The sequence below is a fragment of the Mandrillus leucophaeus genome, unplaced genomic scaffold (genome assembly GCF_000951045.1).
Source record: "Mandrillus leucophaeus isolate KB7577 unplaced genomic scaffold, Mleu.le_1.0 Scaffold117, whole genome shotgun sequence".
NCBI lineage: Eukaryota > Metazoa > Chordata > Mammalia > Primates > Cercopithecidae > Mandrillus > Mandrillus leucophaeus.
This window is the reverse complement of record NW_012099987.1, coordinates 495,402-512,020: the sequence shown is the minus strand read 5'-3', so window position 1 is coordinate 512,020 and position 16,619 is coordinate 495,402. Positions and strand designations below refer to the sequence as shown.

Genomic DNA, 16,619 nt, shown 5'->3' with positions numbered 1-16,619 from the left:
AAACTGTCTTTGAGGAGAAGCTGGCAATTTTCTGGTGTCTTATTTGCCTTTTTTCTAGTTTTTTTTTTTTTTTTTTTTTTGAGCTGGGAGAATAGCCTGTGGTACTAAGGAACTTCCCCAGGCGTTATGGAATTTTCCTTGTCTGCCAGGCCAGAGTTCCTGCTCTGTGTCCAGAAGGATGTTTTTCTATTGGTCTGTTCCATAACAGGATCCACAGCTGAGTTATACTTGGCAGAATCAAATGCAGATGTGAGGGCTGTGTGGTATCACCTTTTTAGCTTTATCTCTGGGCAGCTCAAAGGACTGAGGCTGGTTGCCCTCACCCATCGCTATTTGACATAACCTCCTGATTCTATTATGGGCACAGCATTAACCTCCACGGTAAAACAATCTGCAGACAACCTTTGGGAATAAAATGAGTTAATTACTTCGGGATCATGAGTACTAAAACTTTCAGGCAGTTTCCCAAAAGAGTTGGTACATTTTATTTAAGAAAAGAGAAAAAAAGCCTAACCATCCCCAGAGGGCAGTTTATAAATAATCTTTGTAAAAATAACAAACATGAAATAGATTTCATGAAACCCCATCATAGTAGGATCTAGAAAGTCCCAGTGTCTAAATTGCCACTCCTGAATAGTTGTGTTTTTGTACATATCGTACCTCCTTTCGCTGAATTGAATAAATATAGAATCCATTTACTACAGTGAGAGCAAGCCTTCTCCTTCAGGATTTAAACCCTAAGTCCCTAAAGACAACTGGAGGGGGTTTTATCTGCATGCAGGAGGACAGGCCTTGTGTTTCAGTATGTATTTCCCTCCAATTTCAACCTAGCTTGATTTCAGTTAAAGGAAGGTTCCCTACTGTATTTCCATATCGTCCTCTACCTGTAGCAAAAGTGAAAGTAATGCTAAAGATTCTTTTAAAGATCTTAGAAAAAGGGATTGGTAAAGGTCACTAAGAAAGTTAGCAGCCATTTCTACAAGCTGCAAAGGGGATGTTAACTATGTTGTGAGAAAAGTATAGTCAAGAAGAGCTGGTTTGTGAAGCACTAGCATTAAAGACCTGCACACCAGACATGGCAACCCCCTACCTCAGATATTATAGCCCAGAAGTAGTGAAGTTTGTTGTGCAGTGTTTTCAATCTCAGTAGAAAGTGTATGCATTTTATATTTCAGGTTATTGTAGAAAATCACCCCAATTCTCTTTTCGTGATTACCAAACGTTTTTGAAACATATATACATATTTAATTAGTCATGAACCTCAAACACTTTTGCCTGATGTGAACATTTCTCCAATTTATTAAGGGGAAAACCTGATTTGCTTTGCACGCGTTCGTTTTCCAGCGAGTTTCTTCCAGAAACACGTGTTACTCCATGAAATAGGTGCCAGAACTTTATTTGGTTAAATATTATATCCCATGGAATCAAATTATCAGTCTATTGATACCTCATAGTGTTATATAAAGTGAGAAATCTAACTTATTTTTGTCACATAACTCAGAAGTTTTTTCCCCTTTGTTCTGTTTTCTGTCTTGTCTAGCTTTTCTTTCACTTTATTTTTTCCCAATTCTTTAACATTTATTTGTTAAAATACGAAGTATATTCTGTCTGTATTCATCCACCATGGATGCTTGTTTAAAATGTTTTTTTCACTGTGTCCTCTGTCTTTACTTATATCGTTTTTCACTTTCACTTTACTATGTACGGGACATGGTTTCCTACCTACTCATGTGCCATTAAAGATGCAGTATTAACCAATTGGCTTTTATAAAGTGTCAATATTTGCGTTTATTTCGAAAACCTTAAGGTGGCTTTGCAAATAAGTACTAAAGTTGTACTAGCCCATAAAAATCTGCTCTACTCAACTGGCATAGATGGCTAAATGTTTGGTGTGCTCACCAGGTAATTTGCTCATAACTAATAGTTCTTTGTAAAGAGCTTTCTTTTCTTCGACATTACTGAAGATTATTGCAGAATGCTGTTATGCCCAGATTCAGACTTGTTGTGTAGGCAGCAGTGTGGTGCAGAGTTGCCCATCTGTAGTCCATTTTCTTCTGCCTTAGGGCTGAGAATGATTCACTCACTGTCCCCTGCCTCAATTTCCCTGTTTTTGTAAACCTGTCCTCTCCCTCCTGTTTTTGCTGTTGTCAGTAAAAACAGATGATTGCTGCTGTTGAATGCAGCTGCTGTATATACCTGGAAACCACTGCATCTCTACTGGCCTGTTCCTATGTAATCTTTGCATAATGTTATCCTTCTCTTTCTTCCATTTCCCTATCACCAACCCCTATAGAGTCGGGATATAAGCCCAGAAGAGATAGATTTAAAGAATGAACCTTGGTATAAATTCTTTTCGGAATTGGAGTTTGGGAAACCGGTAAGTTTAATAGCTTCAGTGGTTATACACCTTTTAAACTAATGCTGTGGATGCATTGTTGCTGCTAAAGAATCAGATGTTTGTAAGGAATTCAGAAAGCAGGGAGCAGTCATGTTAGTTGTCCGTAGTGGGATTGTCTCTTCTCACTACTACCTCTGAGCTTTCCTTTGCCTTACTTCACTGAGAAAGGATAGTGAGCTCTGGAAGTATATCTTGCTGGAATATCCCAGAGAAACACAAATAATAATCATTGCTTGTCTTAGACCTCCCCCGACTAACAACAAGTATCACATGCCTTGTGGATGGCATTATTTCAGTCATTGGTTCACTTCCTTGACCAAAGTCTTTATGGCCTGTGAAAGACAAGCTGAAAATGCATTACACACTGAGAAGACCAGCATTGTCTCTGCTTTAAATAGCATTTGTAAAGGCACATATGTAAATGAAGTCCCAGAACAGGCCAACAAGGACCTCTTTATGCAGATGTGACCCACAAATGCAACCCCATTATAGGTGACTTTTAGGGGATGATTTCTATTTCCCAAAGTTTGAAATGGGAGTAAGGAATTTGAGCATATTTAGTATTCAGCCTACTCTTGCCCCATGATATCTCTGAATCGGCTCTGGTACAAATTGACTTTTGGCACTTAAAGGAGGATTTTCTTAGCCTTGCACCCAATGGAATATAAAATAGAAGGGAGAATTGAGCTCATCCTTCCTCTAGAGATAACTGGAAACTGACTTTAAAACTCTAGTTACTTTAAAGTCTTAATTATTATAGCTGCAAAAAGAATTTACAGGTAGAGGAGTTAAGTGTATAAACACATTTTATTCAATGATTGTATGAGACTTTAAGCATTGGATCCAGCTTTTGAGTTTCTATGGTCTGGATGATAGTTTTATTTGCAGACAGGAATGAATTTTATAGTTCAGTAAAATGTCTTAAGATTTTTTATTAAAACAAAGACAAAGAGAAATTAAGGTGGTGCTTAGGAATTGCTCTTTGATTTGGCGGTGCTGAGCTTTGAAAGTTCAGGCATCTTCTGAGTTAAGAGCACCAGACTTGCAAACAGCCTGCTTGTTCCTCTCTTCTGGTCCCTCCTAGACACTGTCTCCCGATAGCAGCTGAGCTGTCCTGGATGAACAGCGCCACCTAGTGACCAGTGGAGAGGGACGCATCTGACCCAAAGTCTCCACCCTCCTTCTCCCCTTCCCAAAGCATTGGTGCACACCTCATTTCTTCTCCTTCCTCTCCTTTTTTTCCCCCCTCTGCTGTTCACCATTCAGACATCAGTTAAGTCTACCTCAGGAAATCTTTTCCACGTGCAGTATTTAACAGTCTCCTAACCCTTTCTCTTTTCTTCTTTTTCTTAAAACCTGGTCAATTATGTCACCAAGAAAAGCTTTTGCTGTGTGTAGTTGTCTCCCCACCCCCAAAACAGACCATGATTGGTATATGAAACAATAATGCCACACTTTAATCAAGGAAAGCAAAAGCTATTAAATTACATTTCATAGAGTCCATGCCATTGCTTTTTGAAGTCTGTTTCAGAATCCACAAATTTCTGCCTATCTCATCTGCCAAACAGCTAAATCAGGTTTGTCTAAAATGTTAGCTTTCAGGAAACATGGTGGAACTTTTTTCCTAATTAGTTGTGAATGTTTTACTAAATCTATCATTACAAATAATTTTTGAGGATAATATATAGTATTTTGATGCCAGCATACATTAAATAGTCTCCATGCATAGCTTGATAAATTAACAGTATTGCTGCCAAAAACTTCACTCCAGGTACCACACATCTAACTTCAAACAAATGTTGAGAACACAGTCCAGTTGTATACTGGGGCCTTCCTCTAGCTTGTATCCCTACCCCATTGCTCTAACTGCCTCTTAATTATTTAAAGACTCAGAGATGCTTTTTCAAAATAGCATTTTCTCTGAAGCCACATGCATTCTTTGCACAGGCCTCAGAGTTCTTCTAATGAGACTGTTCCTTTTTGTGTAGGTCTTATTTTAAAAGGTAATACTTGTGAAGACTTGCCAAATTAACTAAATCAATGCCCATATCCTGAGGAATAGCCCTGAAATGAACAGCTCCTTATGGTCTGAGGCATCCTAATGGTGGGCTTATGACCTAGTTGAACCAACAGGGTTTGGGAGGAAGGTGTGGTAAGGAAAAATTTTTTCTTCACTTCCTACTCAAACCACTCTGCCACAAAAGAATAAGAGACATAAATAAATAAAGTGGCACAAACCATGGAAGTTGTTTTGGAAAGTTTTTCAGCCATTCAGAAGCAGAATCAAAACTACCAGATCATGGGAATTAGCATTTCTACTTTTTTTTTTTTTGTCACACCAACTGGGAACCACTTTCCCTGAGTAAAGCCTGTCAGAACTTTGACACTAGACATTTACCCTGAACTCCTTGCTTCCTCCACCCCTTCGCTTAAACCACCCAAAACAAACGGAAATTTCAGCAGGATTCTCACTAAAAAGATACCTTTTTAGCTCCAACAAGTTGTTAGAATAGCAAATAGTTCAAGACTCCAGGGACCATTTTTGGATGGATTATTTAAAACCAGTTTAATTTGTAAACACTGTCCTGTTTATTGCAGTAAAGAAAGAAATGATCATAAGTCATTAGACTTTAAAAAGTCTGCTTCTGCAGATGAACAGTCCAAGTGTATCAAGTGCTTAAAGATGAATGGTAATTGCTAATATCACTTACTTGACGAAATGCAGAATATACACGTGCAGAGATGACATTACTGACCTGTTGCTGTCAGTGGTGAACACACCTTGGAATCAGATTACTTCTCATTTGCAGATGTATTACAAAGAGCCTGGGAATCAGCTTTTTCTTCTAAGTTGTTTTCCTCTAATTTCTATAGAAATTGATGTTATTTCTATATGTAAGAGCAAGTCAAAATTTCATAATGTGAACCAGTTTGAATGCTTCCATAGAGTTGGCTATAATGAAATTTGCACAAAAGTTTAGGAGCTGTTAGTGATCTCCTATTTCTTATCCCCCTAGAGGTCATTATGTAAGAAAACTCAAGTCTAAATAGGCAGAAAAGTGGAAGAGAGGATCCAGAGTTAAAAGTCACCTGTAACCTCTGAATGTTCCACCCTCTAAACTTACAACAATCTTTTGGCAAATTTCTGTCTTAGGAATGCAGCTCTAAATCTGACTTGAAGAGTTAAAAGACAAAACAAAAATAACCTTATAGTCCCCTCTTTAAATTCTGGGTTTAAACTCTGTTCTCTAAGAGGGGATGAAAAGTATGTCTCCACCACTATCAAGGTCTAGTTAAATTGTAAAAGGAGATTTTAAAACTACTGGTATGAAATTGCCTAGTGCACTATTTAACGCCCATTTTATACTTGGATTTCGTTGCTACAAACCATGGAAAGTACATTTGGTTCAGTCCATTGATCAATCCAGTGATCATAGATTCACATACGTGTTAATACACAATGAATTTTACAGCAGAAGACTGCCTCAAAAATGTAGAATCTTCAGTGTCAATCTTAGTTTGAAAAGAACAATGAGGAATTTAAAAGTTTCTATTTTTGTTCAAATGTGTGTTAATGCTTTTCTTTCCCCCTTCTTTTCTTTTTTTAAGTTTTCAATATTTAGAATCCAGTGATGATTTGCTCTTGAAACGTAGACATAGAAACAGACTTCCTAGGTCATGGTCCCAGCTCCCAAGTCCTCAGGCTTCTGCTCCAGCAGGCAGCCTTGTGTCTGTAGGCAGCACCCACTCCCCTTACTTTTGAGTTCACCTTTCTGTGTTGATACAGTTCTCCTAGTGTGCCCCTCCTTGTTTGAGCCAGTCTCCATGTTTGTCTTTATGTCTTTATGCTCATTTCTTCATTTCCTCCTCTGCTTCCCGTCAGCCTCCCAAAAAGATATGGGATTATACTCCTGGAGACTGCTCTATCCTTCCTAGAGAGGATAGAAAGGTAATTCCGCTGTGCCTCCTCCGTTGGACTGTGTGTGCTCTCTAGCCTTGGTTAGTGTGAGTGTGTTGTGGGTTTGTTTTTTGGTTTTTGTTTTTGTTTTTTTCTTAAATCACTTTTTTAAAAACTTGATGCTTTTTTTTTTTTTTTTTTTTTTGGTTTGGTAATAAAACTATTTAACAAATTCTCTAAGACATATACTAATGTTTAGAGGTTTTTAAAGCAATTATGTGTTCTTCTGACCAATAGTATTTGTCACCATCACCACACTCTGAAAAAAGAGAAAATAGGCATTTCCTTAAAGGTAGGTTTTTATAGTTCTCTTTGGCAAGTAGAATGGCTTTTGAAGCTCTGATGACTTCAGGATTTCTGTTTTATATGCCTAATGTTATATTCTCTGTTTTCATGTCTTCAACTAATTTCCAGTGAGCTCTCGTGTTTTAGTCATGCTATCTTGGCCATATGAAAGTATAACACTAAGAAAAAAATTCATTTTTTCTAACTTAACCTTCCATTCTTTCTCCCTTTCGTCTAAACTAAAACCTTCTTTCCTATCTTTTCTTTCTTGAACCAGACTAATCTAGACAAAGATCTCAGCCTCTGCCAGACAGAGTTAGAGGCAGATTTAGAAAAAATGGAGACGCTTAATAAAGCACCCAGTGCAAACGTGCCACAGGTATTTCCTAGTTTTTCTCATGCCATCAGTTCCTTTTCAAGCTGTGCTTTGTTTTCTTCTTTGTTCTATGGTTGTTGACGTAGTTGAGGTGACGGACAGTGATGCTGGCTATTTTAGGCTGCATGGCTTTCTGACTCCTGTTTTAGACTCCTTCCCCCACCCCTACCCAGTTCATTTTTGCTTGGTTTTCTTTTGAGCTTGGCATCTTCCTTAAAGGGGATTCTTCAAATATATGCAGAGAGGCTGCTAAACTACTCTCCCACCTTACTCTCTTCCTCTGCTTTCCAGGGGCGACCTTTTAAGTTCCCTTCCTTTGCCTCTCTCTGCCTTCTCTGAATTTTCAGGGAGCCATTTTTGGCAGTTTCCTTGTCTTTTTTGCAGCCCTGGGAGATACCAACCTCAGAGATCAGTTTCAAAAACTCAGCAGCAGTGCTTTGGGTACCCTTTCTGTGCATGGCGCTGTCAGAGTAGTAGTGTTTGTTATTTTAAAGGTCAGAAAGTTGTCAATGAAAAATGCACTCAGAGGTCAGATGGCCTGGACACACAAAAAGAGTGTTTGAAACTGAGCCTGCATTGATATTTTAAAGGGAGCTATGTCAAAATGCGGTTTATTAAAGGGTATATGAGACAGAGTAAGAGAGAGAGAGAAAGACACCGTGGCAAGTAGGTTTCCAAACAGGAAAAAACCAAATGTTCATAGAATTGCCTGGAGGGCTCCCTGACAAAACAAAAGAGACTCTTAAAAGGAAAAGATATCTTTAGAGAAGATACAAAAGGAGGTGGCTTCGCGTGCAATGCCAGCAATTTGGGAGGCCAAGGCAAGTGGATCACTTGAGGTCAGGAGTTCGAGACCAGCCTGGCCAACATGATGAAACCCTGTCTCTACTAAAAATACAAAAATTAGCCAGGCATGGTGGCGGGTCCCTGTATTCCCAGCTATTTGGGAGGCTGAGGCAGGAGAATTGCTTGAATTCGGGAGGCAGAGGTTGCAGTGAGCTAAGATCACATCTCTGCACTCCAGCCTGGGTGACAGAGCAAGACTCCGTCTCAAAAAAAAAAAAGATACAGAAGGAATATGGAGCTGAGGAGGCCAGGAAGGTCCACAAACCATGACAGGAAAAGTGGAAACTGCTGATGGACCCATACCACACTTAAGCAGAACGGAGACAAGGGGAGTCAGATCTCCAGCCCCAGTGACTTGGGCACAAAAGAAGTCATGAGAGCATCAGAGACTCAAACCAGGGAAGGGGTGAAGAGACCGGGGATTTGGCCAAGGGGTCTGGGATAAGAGAGTCAGGAGCCAAGGAGCTGCAGGTTGCTTGAGGGTGTTAGGAATTGGGAATCCAGAGACAGCAGAGCGTGAGGAAGCCAGCAGGGCCAGGGGTTAGGCTCACACTCTCCCTCAGCACTTGAAGGAGCCACCAGAGGCACTGCACACATGGGTGAGGCAGACAGGTGATGGGTGGGGCAGGCGGCAGGGGAGGGTTAGGGGCTGAGTTTCCAATTAGGGTGAAGGGACCAGATTAGCCACTGTGGAACTGAAAGTCCCAGGTGAGAAGAGATCACAACTAGTCCTGGAGTGAGAATGGTGACTGTGGCTATGGTGAGAGCCCATGCTGGGTGTGCCAGCGTGCAGTGAGGCGGACAGATGCAGGCCAGGTCACTGAGGATGTTGCAGTGGGACAGTTTAACTGGTGTGAAGAGCAAAGAATTGAGGGATGGGATTCAGACGAAGACAACCTTAGGGTTTTGGCCAGGCAGCTGGAAGAATGAGGATGTGAGCACGTCACAGAGGAAAGCCGGGAAGAAGATCAGGGCAGAGGCAAGGTGAGGGAGTTGGCTTTAGGTAATGACCTTTGAGGTGTTGGTTGGGTGTCATATAGGGAATATCCGGTAGGCAGTTGGAACTTTAAGACTGGGGTTCTTGCAGGAGGCATGGGCTTAAGATGGGGATTGGAGTCACCTGAGGAGAGGTGATGGTTAAACTCTGGGAGTAGAAGAAGACACCCAACTAGGGAGTAGATGGAGTAGATGAAAGACTGAAGAGGGAATTGTGTTTAGAGAAAGGATGTGAAACCAAGGACTACACATGGGGACGTTGGGTGACGTGGAACAGTAGAAGGGGAGAGGGAGAGAAAGGAGAGTTCACAGAAGCAGAGGGAAAAGCGAGTGGTGGAGCAAGAGGAGAAAGTGTGAGATCTTCCCAGAGGTCCAGAAAGGTGGACTCCCAGGAAGGTCAGTGGATGTGCTGACTAAGATGTTTCCAAAGGCTTTGGAGGTTGCTGGGTGAGTAGTTCATGGCAGTTAGAGTATACGGCAAAGAATCGGGAGCCTGCAGAGGTATAGCACTGAGTGAAAAGATGTGGCCATGGGAGGAAGGAAGGGAGGGGAGTGTTCCCAGAGGATTCTACAGGGTCAAAGTTTTTTCAAGGTGGAAGACCAGACAGGACAGGTGTTCAGAGGTAGGAGACTCAAGAAGGAGAGGATGGGCAGGCAAGACAGTGCAGCCATAAGGGCTGGAGGATGGATGTGGAGGTAAGAGGGGTGTGCTTTCTGAGGAATAATGGCGGTGGCGTGGGGTACAGTCCTCATCGCGGAGCAGAGGTGCCCTCAGAAATGAAAGCACACAAGCCCACCAGGTTTCAGCAGGCAGGGGGCTAGTGGGTGAGTTTGCCTGTTCTTCCCTGTCATTTCCTTTTCTCTCTTTCACAATCTCTTCCTTTTCTTTCTCTCCTTTCCTTAAATGTCTCTTCTCCAAATAGTTAGTTTTTTTTAAAATGGTCATTGTTAGAGATAAGGGCATTATTTAAGGTAGAAGTATCTTTAAAATTAACCTTTGCATTGATTTATTCAACTACTACCTTATTGTTAAAAACAAGCATGTCAAAGCCTTTGCATTTTTCTCTCAAAGACAACAGAAACCCTAAACTACAGAATTATGTTGCCTTTTCTCTGCATGTAGCTCTTGGTTGTTTTCTTCGTTTTGCGTGGTGCCTGGTAATTTTATAAAACATTCCCTTATTCATGCCGAAATGGTCATTAATAGGGTTGGTGAAATTGCAAATCTCCCCATTTCTGCACTCCTAAATTTGCAGGCATACACAAGTTATCTAAATACAGCGTGGTATTTTAAAATACGCTTTTGTACATTCTGGACCTAAAGTGTTGGGTGACCCTCTCTCTGGATGTGGCATTTGGGGTGCATGAAGGGATCTGCAGTGGGCTCAGAGGGGGTCTGAGGGCTGTGGAGAAGCTGGTGGAGGATGTGCTGTCCATGTCACTAAAGCATGTTGGCCCACGGTGGGCCGTCACCTAGTGACTTGTGACGGAAGATAAGTATGAGCCAGGAGGCCTTCTCCTGACCCACCCAGAGGGCCTTGGCTGCATCCACTGGAAGGCAAAAAATTAGGAAGGCCCACCTGCCCATACAGTCTCCTCCCAGAGAAAGAGCACCACCCTCCACCAGCACCGAAGACCTTTTCCATCCAGCCCCCGTGACTTCCAGAGATCCTGATCTAAACTAGGAAAAGAAATTGACCTCTCTCTTTTTCCTCTTGACTTGAAACATATGAGTCAAAATAAATCATCTACATTATTATTTTTTCTTCTTTTTTTTCTTTTTTGGACATTTACAGAGCTCAGCCATCAGCCCCACTCCGGAAATTTCTTCAGAGACTCCTGGATAGTAAGTTGCTATTTTATTTTGTTTACATTGCTTACTATGTTAAATGTCAGAAATGGGAAGAGAGAAGCTTATGTTTTGGACCCAAAGTGTGTTTTGTTTGTATCAGCCTAATGGCTCTGAATGATGTACAGTTTGGTGATAAGAAGCGATCTAATAGTAGTCTTCAAATTATTTTTCTTCTGTTCTCTCCTCTTCCAAATTAATTTTGTGATGATTTGTATTACCTTTCATGAACTTTCCCCATTTCAGCATCTTTACCTTTAGAATGGGAGTTTATTTGTCTAAGTTTAGAATCAAAGTTCTTGCCTGGCATGGTGGCTCATGCCTGTAATCTCAGCACTTTGGGAGGTTAAGGCAGGAGGATCACTTGAGCCCAGGAGTTCAAGACCAGTCTGGGCAACATAGACGCTGTCTGTACCAAAAAAAAAAAAAAAAAAAAAAAAAAAAGCTGGGTATGGTGGTATGCACCTGTAGTTCCAGCTACTTAGGAGGCTGAGGCAGGAGGATCATTGAGGCTGCAGTGAGCTGAGATCATACCACTGCACTCCAGTCTCAGTGAAAGAGCTAGACTGTGTCCCAAAAAAGAAAGAAAAAAAATCTCATTTGCTGGTTCTTGTGGGGAGGTGAGTGACTGAGACAGGCCACATCTGGTGTAAAGACTGAGGGAGGGGGCCAGGTGCAGTGGCTCACTCCTGTAATCCCAGCATTTTGGGAGGCCGAGGCAAGTGGATCACCTGAGGTCGGGAGTTTGAGACCAGCCTGGCCAACATGGTGAAACCCTGTCTCTACTAAAAATACCAAAATTAGCCAGGCATGGTCCCAGCTACTCAGGAGGCTGAGGCAGGAGAATCACTTGAACCTGGGAGGCGGAAGTTGCAGTGAGCCAAGATTGCGCCACTGCACCCCAGCCTGGGTGACAGAGTGAGATTCCATCTAAAAAAAAAAAAAAAAAAGACCAGGGGAGGGAGGGGCCAAGAGGGGGCCGAGAGGGGGCTAATTTACCTGATTCTCACATAGACGGGCATCTGTTTTCCTCTGTCAGTTCTTAGGACTCTGTCTGGATGATGCATGCGTACCCCGCTCCTTCGTGGGGTGCCACCAGCCTCTTCCCCCTGCCAAACCATCCTGAATCCTATAGTAGGAAGAGAATCCTGTAGCCTTTCTCAGCATTTTGCTATGAAGCTGTTATCCCAGCTGAAAATGTTCAGTGCTACCCTCACCTCCTGTTCTACACGTGTTAAATAGCAAACATTTTAGCTTGTATAGATAAGCCCTCGTGGAGCCTTCCTGTACCCCGGCTCACGTTAGTACCTCTATGGCCCTTACTTCTGTTGCTGTATACCTGAGTTATACTCTTGTATTTTTATAATTGCTAGTGTATTATAAACTCCTCAAGGGCAAGGCCCCAGTCTTCACAGTGCCTGGTACACCCAATGAATTTAGGAAAGGAGCTTGTTCTGGTAGGAGCTTTTCTTATTTTGTCACCATCACATCTGTGTCTTGTTCTTTGAAATATGACAGTGAGGGGAAGACACCCCTATTACCTATTCTAGTAGGGTTGGATAAATCCACAATGAGCAGAGTTGCTGAGTGTATAAGTTTTTTTTGACAGATACTGTGTGGTCTCTGGGACATATCCTACCTACATTGCTGGAGAACGTGCTTTACAGGAAGAGTTTCATTTGAAAGTCAGCAGGGATTTGGGTATTTTGGTGGAAAAATGGAAAAACTTTCATCTTTTTAGGGTAGTGATCAAAAGCTCTAGCTAGATCCATCATGTTAATTTTTCTTCTATAAATATGTATGTTTCATGATTAATATACCCAGGAGCGTAAGAAGAAATTAAGAAGACATATTAAGATAGCAGCTAGAGAAGCACTGCCTTAGGGGACAGTTCCCGCCTTGAAGAAGGACTGGTGTAAAATCTCTTGCATTCACTGTGGGGTTGGTGACTAAGTCACCAATATGACAGGTGTCAGGGCTCATGTGTAGCATTGGGACCCATGTCCCCCACTCTGGCTCTGCAGCTTGCTCCCTTTTAAAGAGCTTCCAATTGAGCCGGGCCTTCAGCTCTAAAAATGACAATAAGTCACAGGTCCTCTAGGTCCTAGAGATGTGCCTTCAGAGGTGAAGCCCACCAGATGACCCTAGGCTACCTGCAGATAAAGGATGTCCTCAAGGCCACAGCTCCAAGCAAGCTCTCCTTGGTCCCTCCAGGCCACCTCTTTATTCTCAGCTTGTCACTTTGGCAGTCCCGACTGCCTGTATTAACCCTGCTGCCTGCTCCCCTCCTTTACCTCCTCACCTCCATCCCCCGAAACTGCACAAGACAGAAGGGGCTTCATGGGACAGCTAGCTGAGTGAATTCCCTAGCTCTACTGGATCCAAGGCACTAAGCTCTGCATTCTAATAGGAATGTAGATATAGTCCCTTAATAGTTTTGGGGCAAAACACACACACACACACACACATACAAATAAGGTTAGTAAATGAAAAGGCAAAGTGGCAAATGCTACCACAGGCAGTCGGGAGAAAGGAGCACAGGCGTTGAATAACACCATTTTAACAATTTATCAGGCATTTACTATGTGCCAGGTCCTGTGCTTGGTATTTTATCTACCTTACCTCATTTAATCCTCTGAACATTCCAAGATGAGGCATTATTTTTAATCCCCATTTTATAGATGAGGAAATAGGCACATCAAAGCAGTGTAATGCCGTAGTTCCTCAGCAGGTTCAGGGCAGAGCCATATCCAGGTTAGGAACAGTGAGGCTCTAGACCAAGGCACTGGGGTTGGCAGTAAACTCTCCTGTGCTCCATACTGATTCAAAATTTGGTAATAAGTTAGCAGAAGATATACTAAGGTTTGATGTTTCTGAGCTATTAAAAAACAATTTAGACCTGGCATGGTGGCTCACACTTGTAATCCCAACACTTTGGGAGGCCAGGGTGGGGGGATCACTTGAGGCCAAGAGTTCACGACCAGTCTGGGCAACATGGCAAAACTTCCTCTTTACAAAAAGTACTTTAAAAATTAGCTGGGCTTGGTGGCGCATGCCTGTAGTCCCAGCTACTCGGGAGGCCGAGCTGGAGGACTGCTTGCCCGGGAAGCGGAGGTTGCAGTGAGCCAAGATCACACCACTGCACTCCAGTCTGAGTGACAGAGTGAGACTCTGTCTCAAGAAGAAACAAAAAACAACCTTAACCCCTGCCAACAATTTAAGAAACTATTTATGACATTGAGTTAGCAGGATTGGAGGGTACTAATGTAAGCTGATTAAAAGAGCAAATTGTTTTCAGACACTCTGAATGTGCATGAAGACATTCAATCTGTTAATTTACCAAGAATTCTTATTTATATCACTGAAAATAGGTCTTCAAAGTCTCTGTTTTTCAGCTCTCATGAAATACTTGGCAAGAATAAATGAGTTTTTTCCTCCTGCTATTCTCCCATTTGGGAATTTTTCAGTAATCGGGCTTGGTTTTCCCCCAGTTTATCCAAATGAGTAAGATTTTCTTATATCTGAAATTGGTGAGGAACCAGCCTAAGTGGGGTGCCTGACACAAAGGAAAGCTTACAGTAAATGTTTGCTCAATGAATGGATGGATCTGTAAATCTTAATTAACCGAAATCCAACTTGGTTAGCACTGAGGCAGGCAGCTTGTAAGTTGAACGTAGCCGTTTTCACTGGTTGGACAGGAATGATGGGTAGGCAGAAACATTGGCAGGACTTGACCTTAACCCAAAGAATGAAGAAGGAGTAGTCACAGGTGGCCCAGGTTCACCGTTTTGTGGCAACTGGAGAAGCGATGGCGTTGTTTTAAGTCCACTTTAATATCTTGGACAGACTTCAGTTGAGAATTTTATTAATTAACCCTGATTACATATGATAATATTAAAAGAACTGGGAATGGAGAGGAATTCACCCATAGTCCCAGTATCCTAATACAACTACAAGTCCTTGCCTTCTATATATATATTTTTTATAGTTAACATCACAGTGTGTGTCCAGTTTTGTACTTTATTTTCCTAGTATTTCAGATATATAAATCAGTAGTCTTAACTACTCATTATTTTCATTTCAATGTATTTCAGCATTAACTTCTTTGCCTAACCAAAGAGCTTTACTCTATTTGACCAGCAGGTGGCACTCAAGAACAAGCAGTTCTTCTCTACATGGTGAGGGTAGACTAGCAAACACTTTTTCCCTTTAATCTGATTTGAGAACAAAACACAGATAATAACCTGAAGAACTGTGTGAAACAGCAGAGGTCCTCCTGCTCTTTACAAATGTGTCAGAAATCTGTATCCATGTAGGCATTTAATTTTATAGAATCATTTATTCTATTAATATTTATTGAACAACCACGCAAGGCACCAGACATGCAAAGATTAAGCAGATAAACTTCCTGCCCTCAAGGGGTTCCAGGTGCAATAGGGGAGACAGATTTGTAAATAACCAGAGTCCAGTGGGGTAAATGCAATGATGGGGCCCAGGAGGGAGGAGTGAGCACCTATTGTTCTGTGGAGGGAGAAAGGTTAAACTTTAGAGAGAAGCTGCAAATAAAATGTGAATAACAATATCATCATAAATATAATGTTTTTCATGCAGTACAAAAGACTATAAAATGAAACTTCTACAGGATTATCTAGACTCCCTCCTGCAAAGCCACCGTTAACAACAGTTAGGTTTTTTTTTCTTCTTCTTGAAATAAGTAAATAATTTTGAATGGTGAATATAAGCTTTGTGAGGCTGGAACTTTGTGTCTGTTCTGTTGCCTGTTTATGCTCAGTAAATATTTGTTGACCAAATAAATGAGCAGTAGAATGACATGATGAGATCTTTTCTAGACAGAGATGACTGGAGGGCGTCAGGGCTGGAGACTCGGGGAGCAATGTGTGTTTGTTGTACAGTTGTAGGTGAGCGATGATAAGGCGGGAGGTGGAGGGCAAAGGGATTAATGTGAGCTGGGTCCAGGACAGGGAAGAAGCAGGACTTGATAACTGATTAGGCTTAAGGAGCAAGGAGAGGGAGAAGGGGACCGATTTCCTGAGCTTTCTGGGTTAGGCGATGGATGATGGTTTGGGACATGTTGAGTTTAAGATACCTGAGAAACATTCAGATGGATGTCTAGAAGGCAGTTGAATGTATGTGTCTAGAGCTCAAAAGAAGTGTCTGTGTACATAACAGATTTGCAGGTGGATTTTTGTACAATCTCCCCATGCCTATTAGTTTTGCAAGTGAAAGAAATTGAGGCCAAGAGAAACAGACTGCAAGTTTTTCAACAAGAATGGGTTTGCCTCCACTGATCCACATTCCTTGCTGGAGTCAAGTGGGAATCCCAGTCTCCAGGACTCTGTCCACTGCCTCCAGAGCCTGCCCATTAGCACAATTGGAAATAGTTGGCCCTAGGATAATTGCTCTGTTCTCTCACTTTATTCTTCCAGCAAGCGTGTTTTTGTTGAATCCCCTTGAAACTCAGCAGCCAGCTCTGCATCTTAGCCAGAGGCTGAATTCTCTGTGCTAGCTCTTGCTTGCTCTTCCTGAACCAAAATCTGGCTTAATCAAGGCTGCTCAGAGCTGAGCTTCTGAACTTAACTTGTTTGGTTAAGTACTCAGCTGCTATTCCTGATTGGGCCTTTCTCAACCAGCTGAGGGGATAAGGCGGCTTCTCTCATCCTCTCTGGTACCCTTGAACAGAGCAAGTACTCTGTGACCTTGGGCAAATGACTTTGACACTCTAGTCTTCAGTTTCCCCTTTTGTACGGCGAAACAAATGGTCTCTCTTCAACATTAGAAGAGCTGATGGATATGATACACTTAAAAACATTGTTGTGGCCGGGCACAGTGGCTCACACCTGTAATCCCAGCACTTTGGGAGGCCAAGGTGGGCAGATCATGAGGTCAGGAG

The 16,619-nt window shown here is 42.0% G+C and overlaps 1 protein-coding gene across 1 annotated transcript in view; it reads left to right on the top strand.

The window, feature by feature from the left end:
* The window catches only part of SORBS1 (sorbin and SH3 domain containing 1), a 204,791-nt gene that overhangs the window by 137,454 nt on the left and 50,718 nt on the right, over positions 1 to 16,619 (top strand). The window contains exons 19-22 of the mRNA XM_011999903.1: positions 2,294 to 2,377; positions 6,282 to 6,347; positions 6,919 to 7,020; positions 10,656 to 10,705. Of these exons, the coding sequence (XP_011855293.1) occupies positions 2,294 to 2,377; positions 6,282 to 6,347; positions 6,919 to 7,020; positions 10,656 to 10,705 (302 nt within the window). The remainder of the gene's footprint in view (positions 1 to 2,293; positions 2,378 to 6,281; positions 6,348 to 6,918; positions 7,021 to 10,655; positions 10,706 to 16,619) is intronic.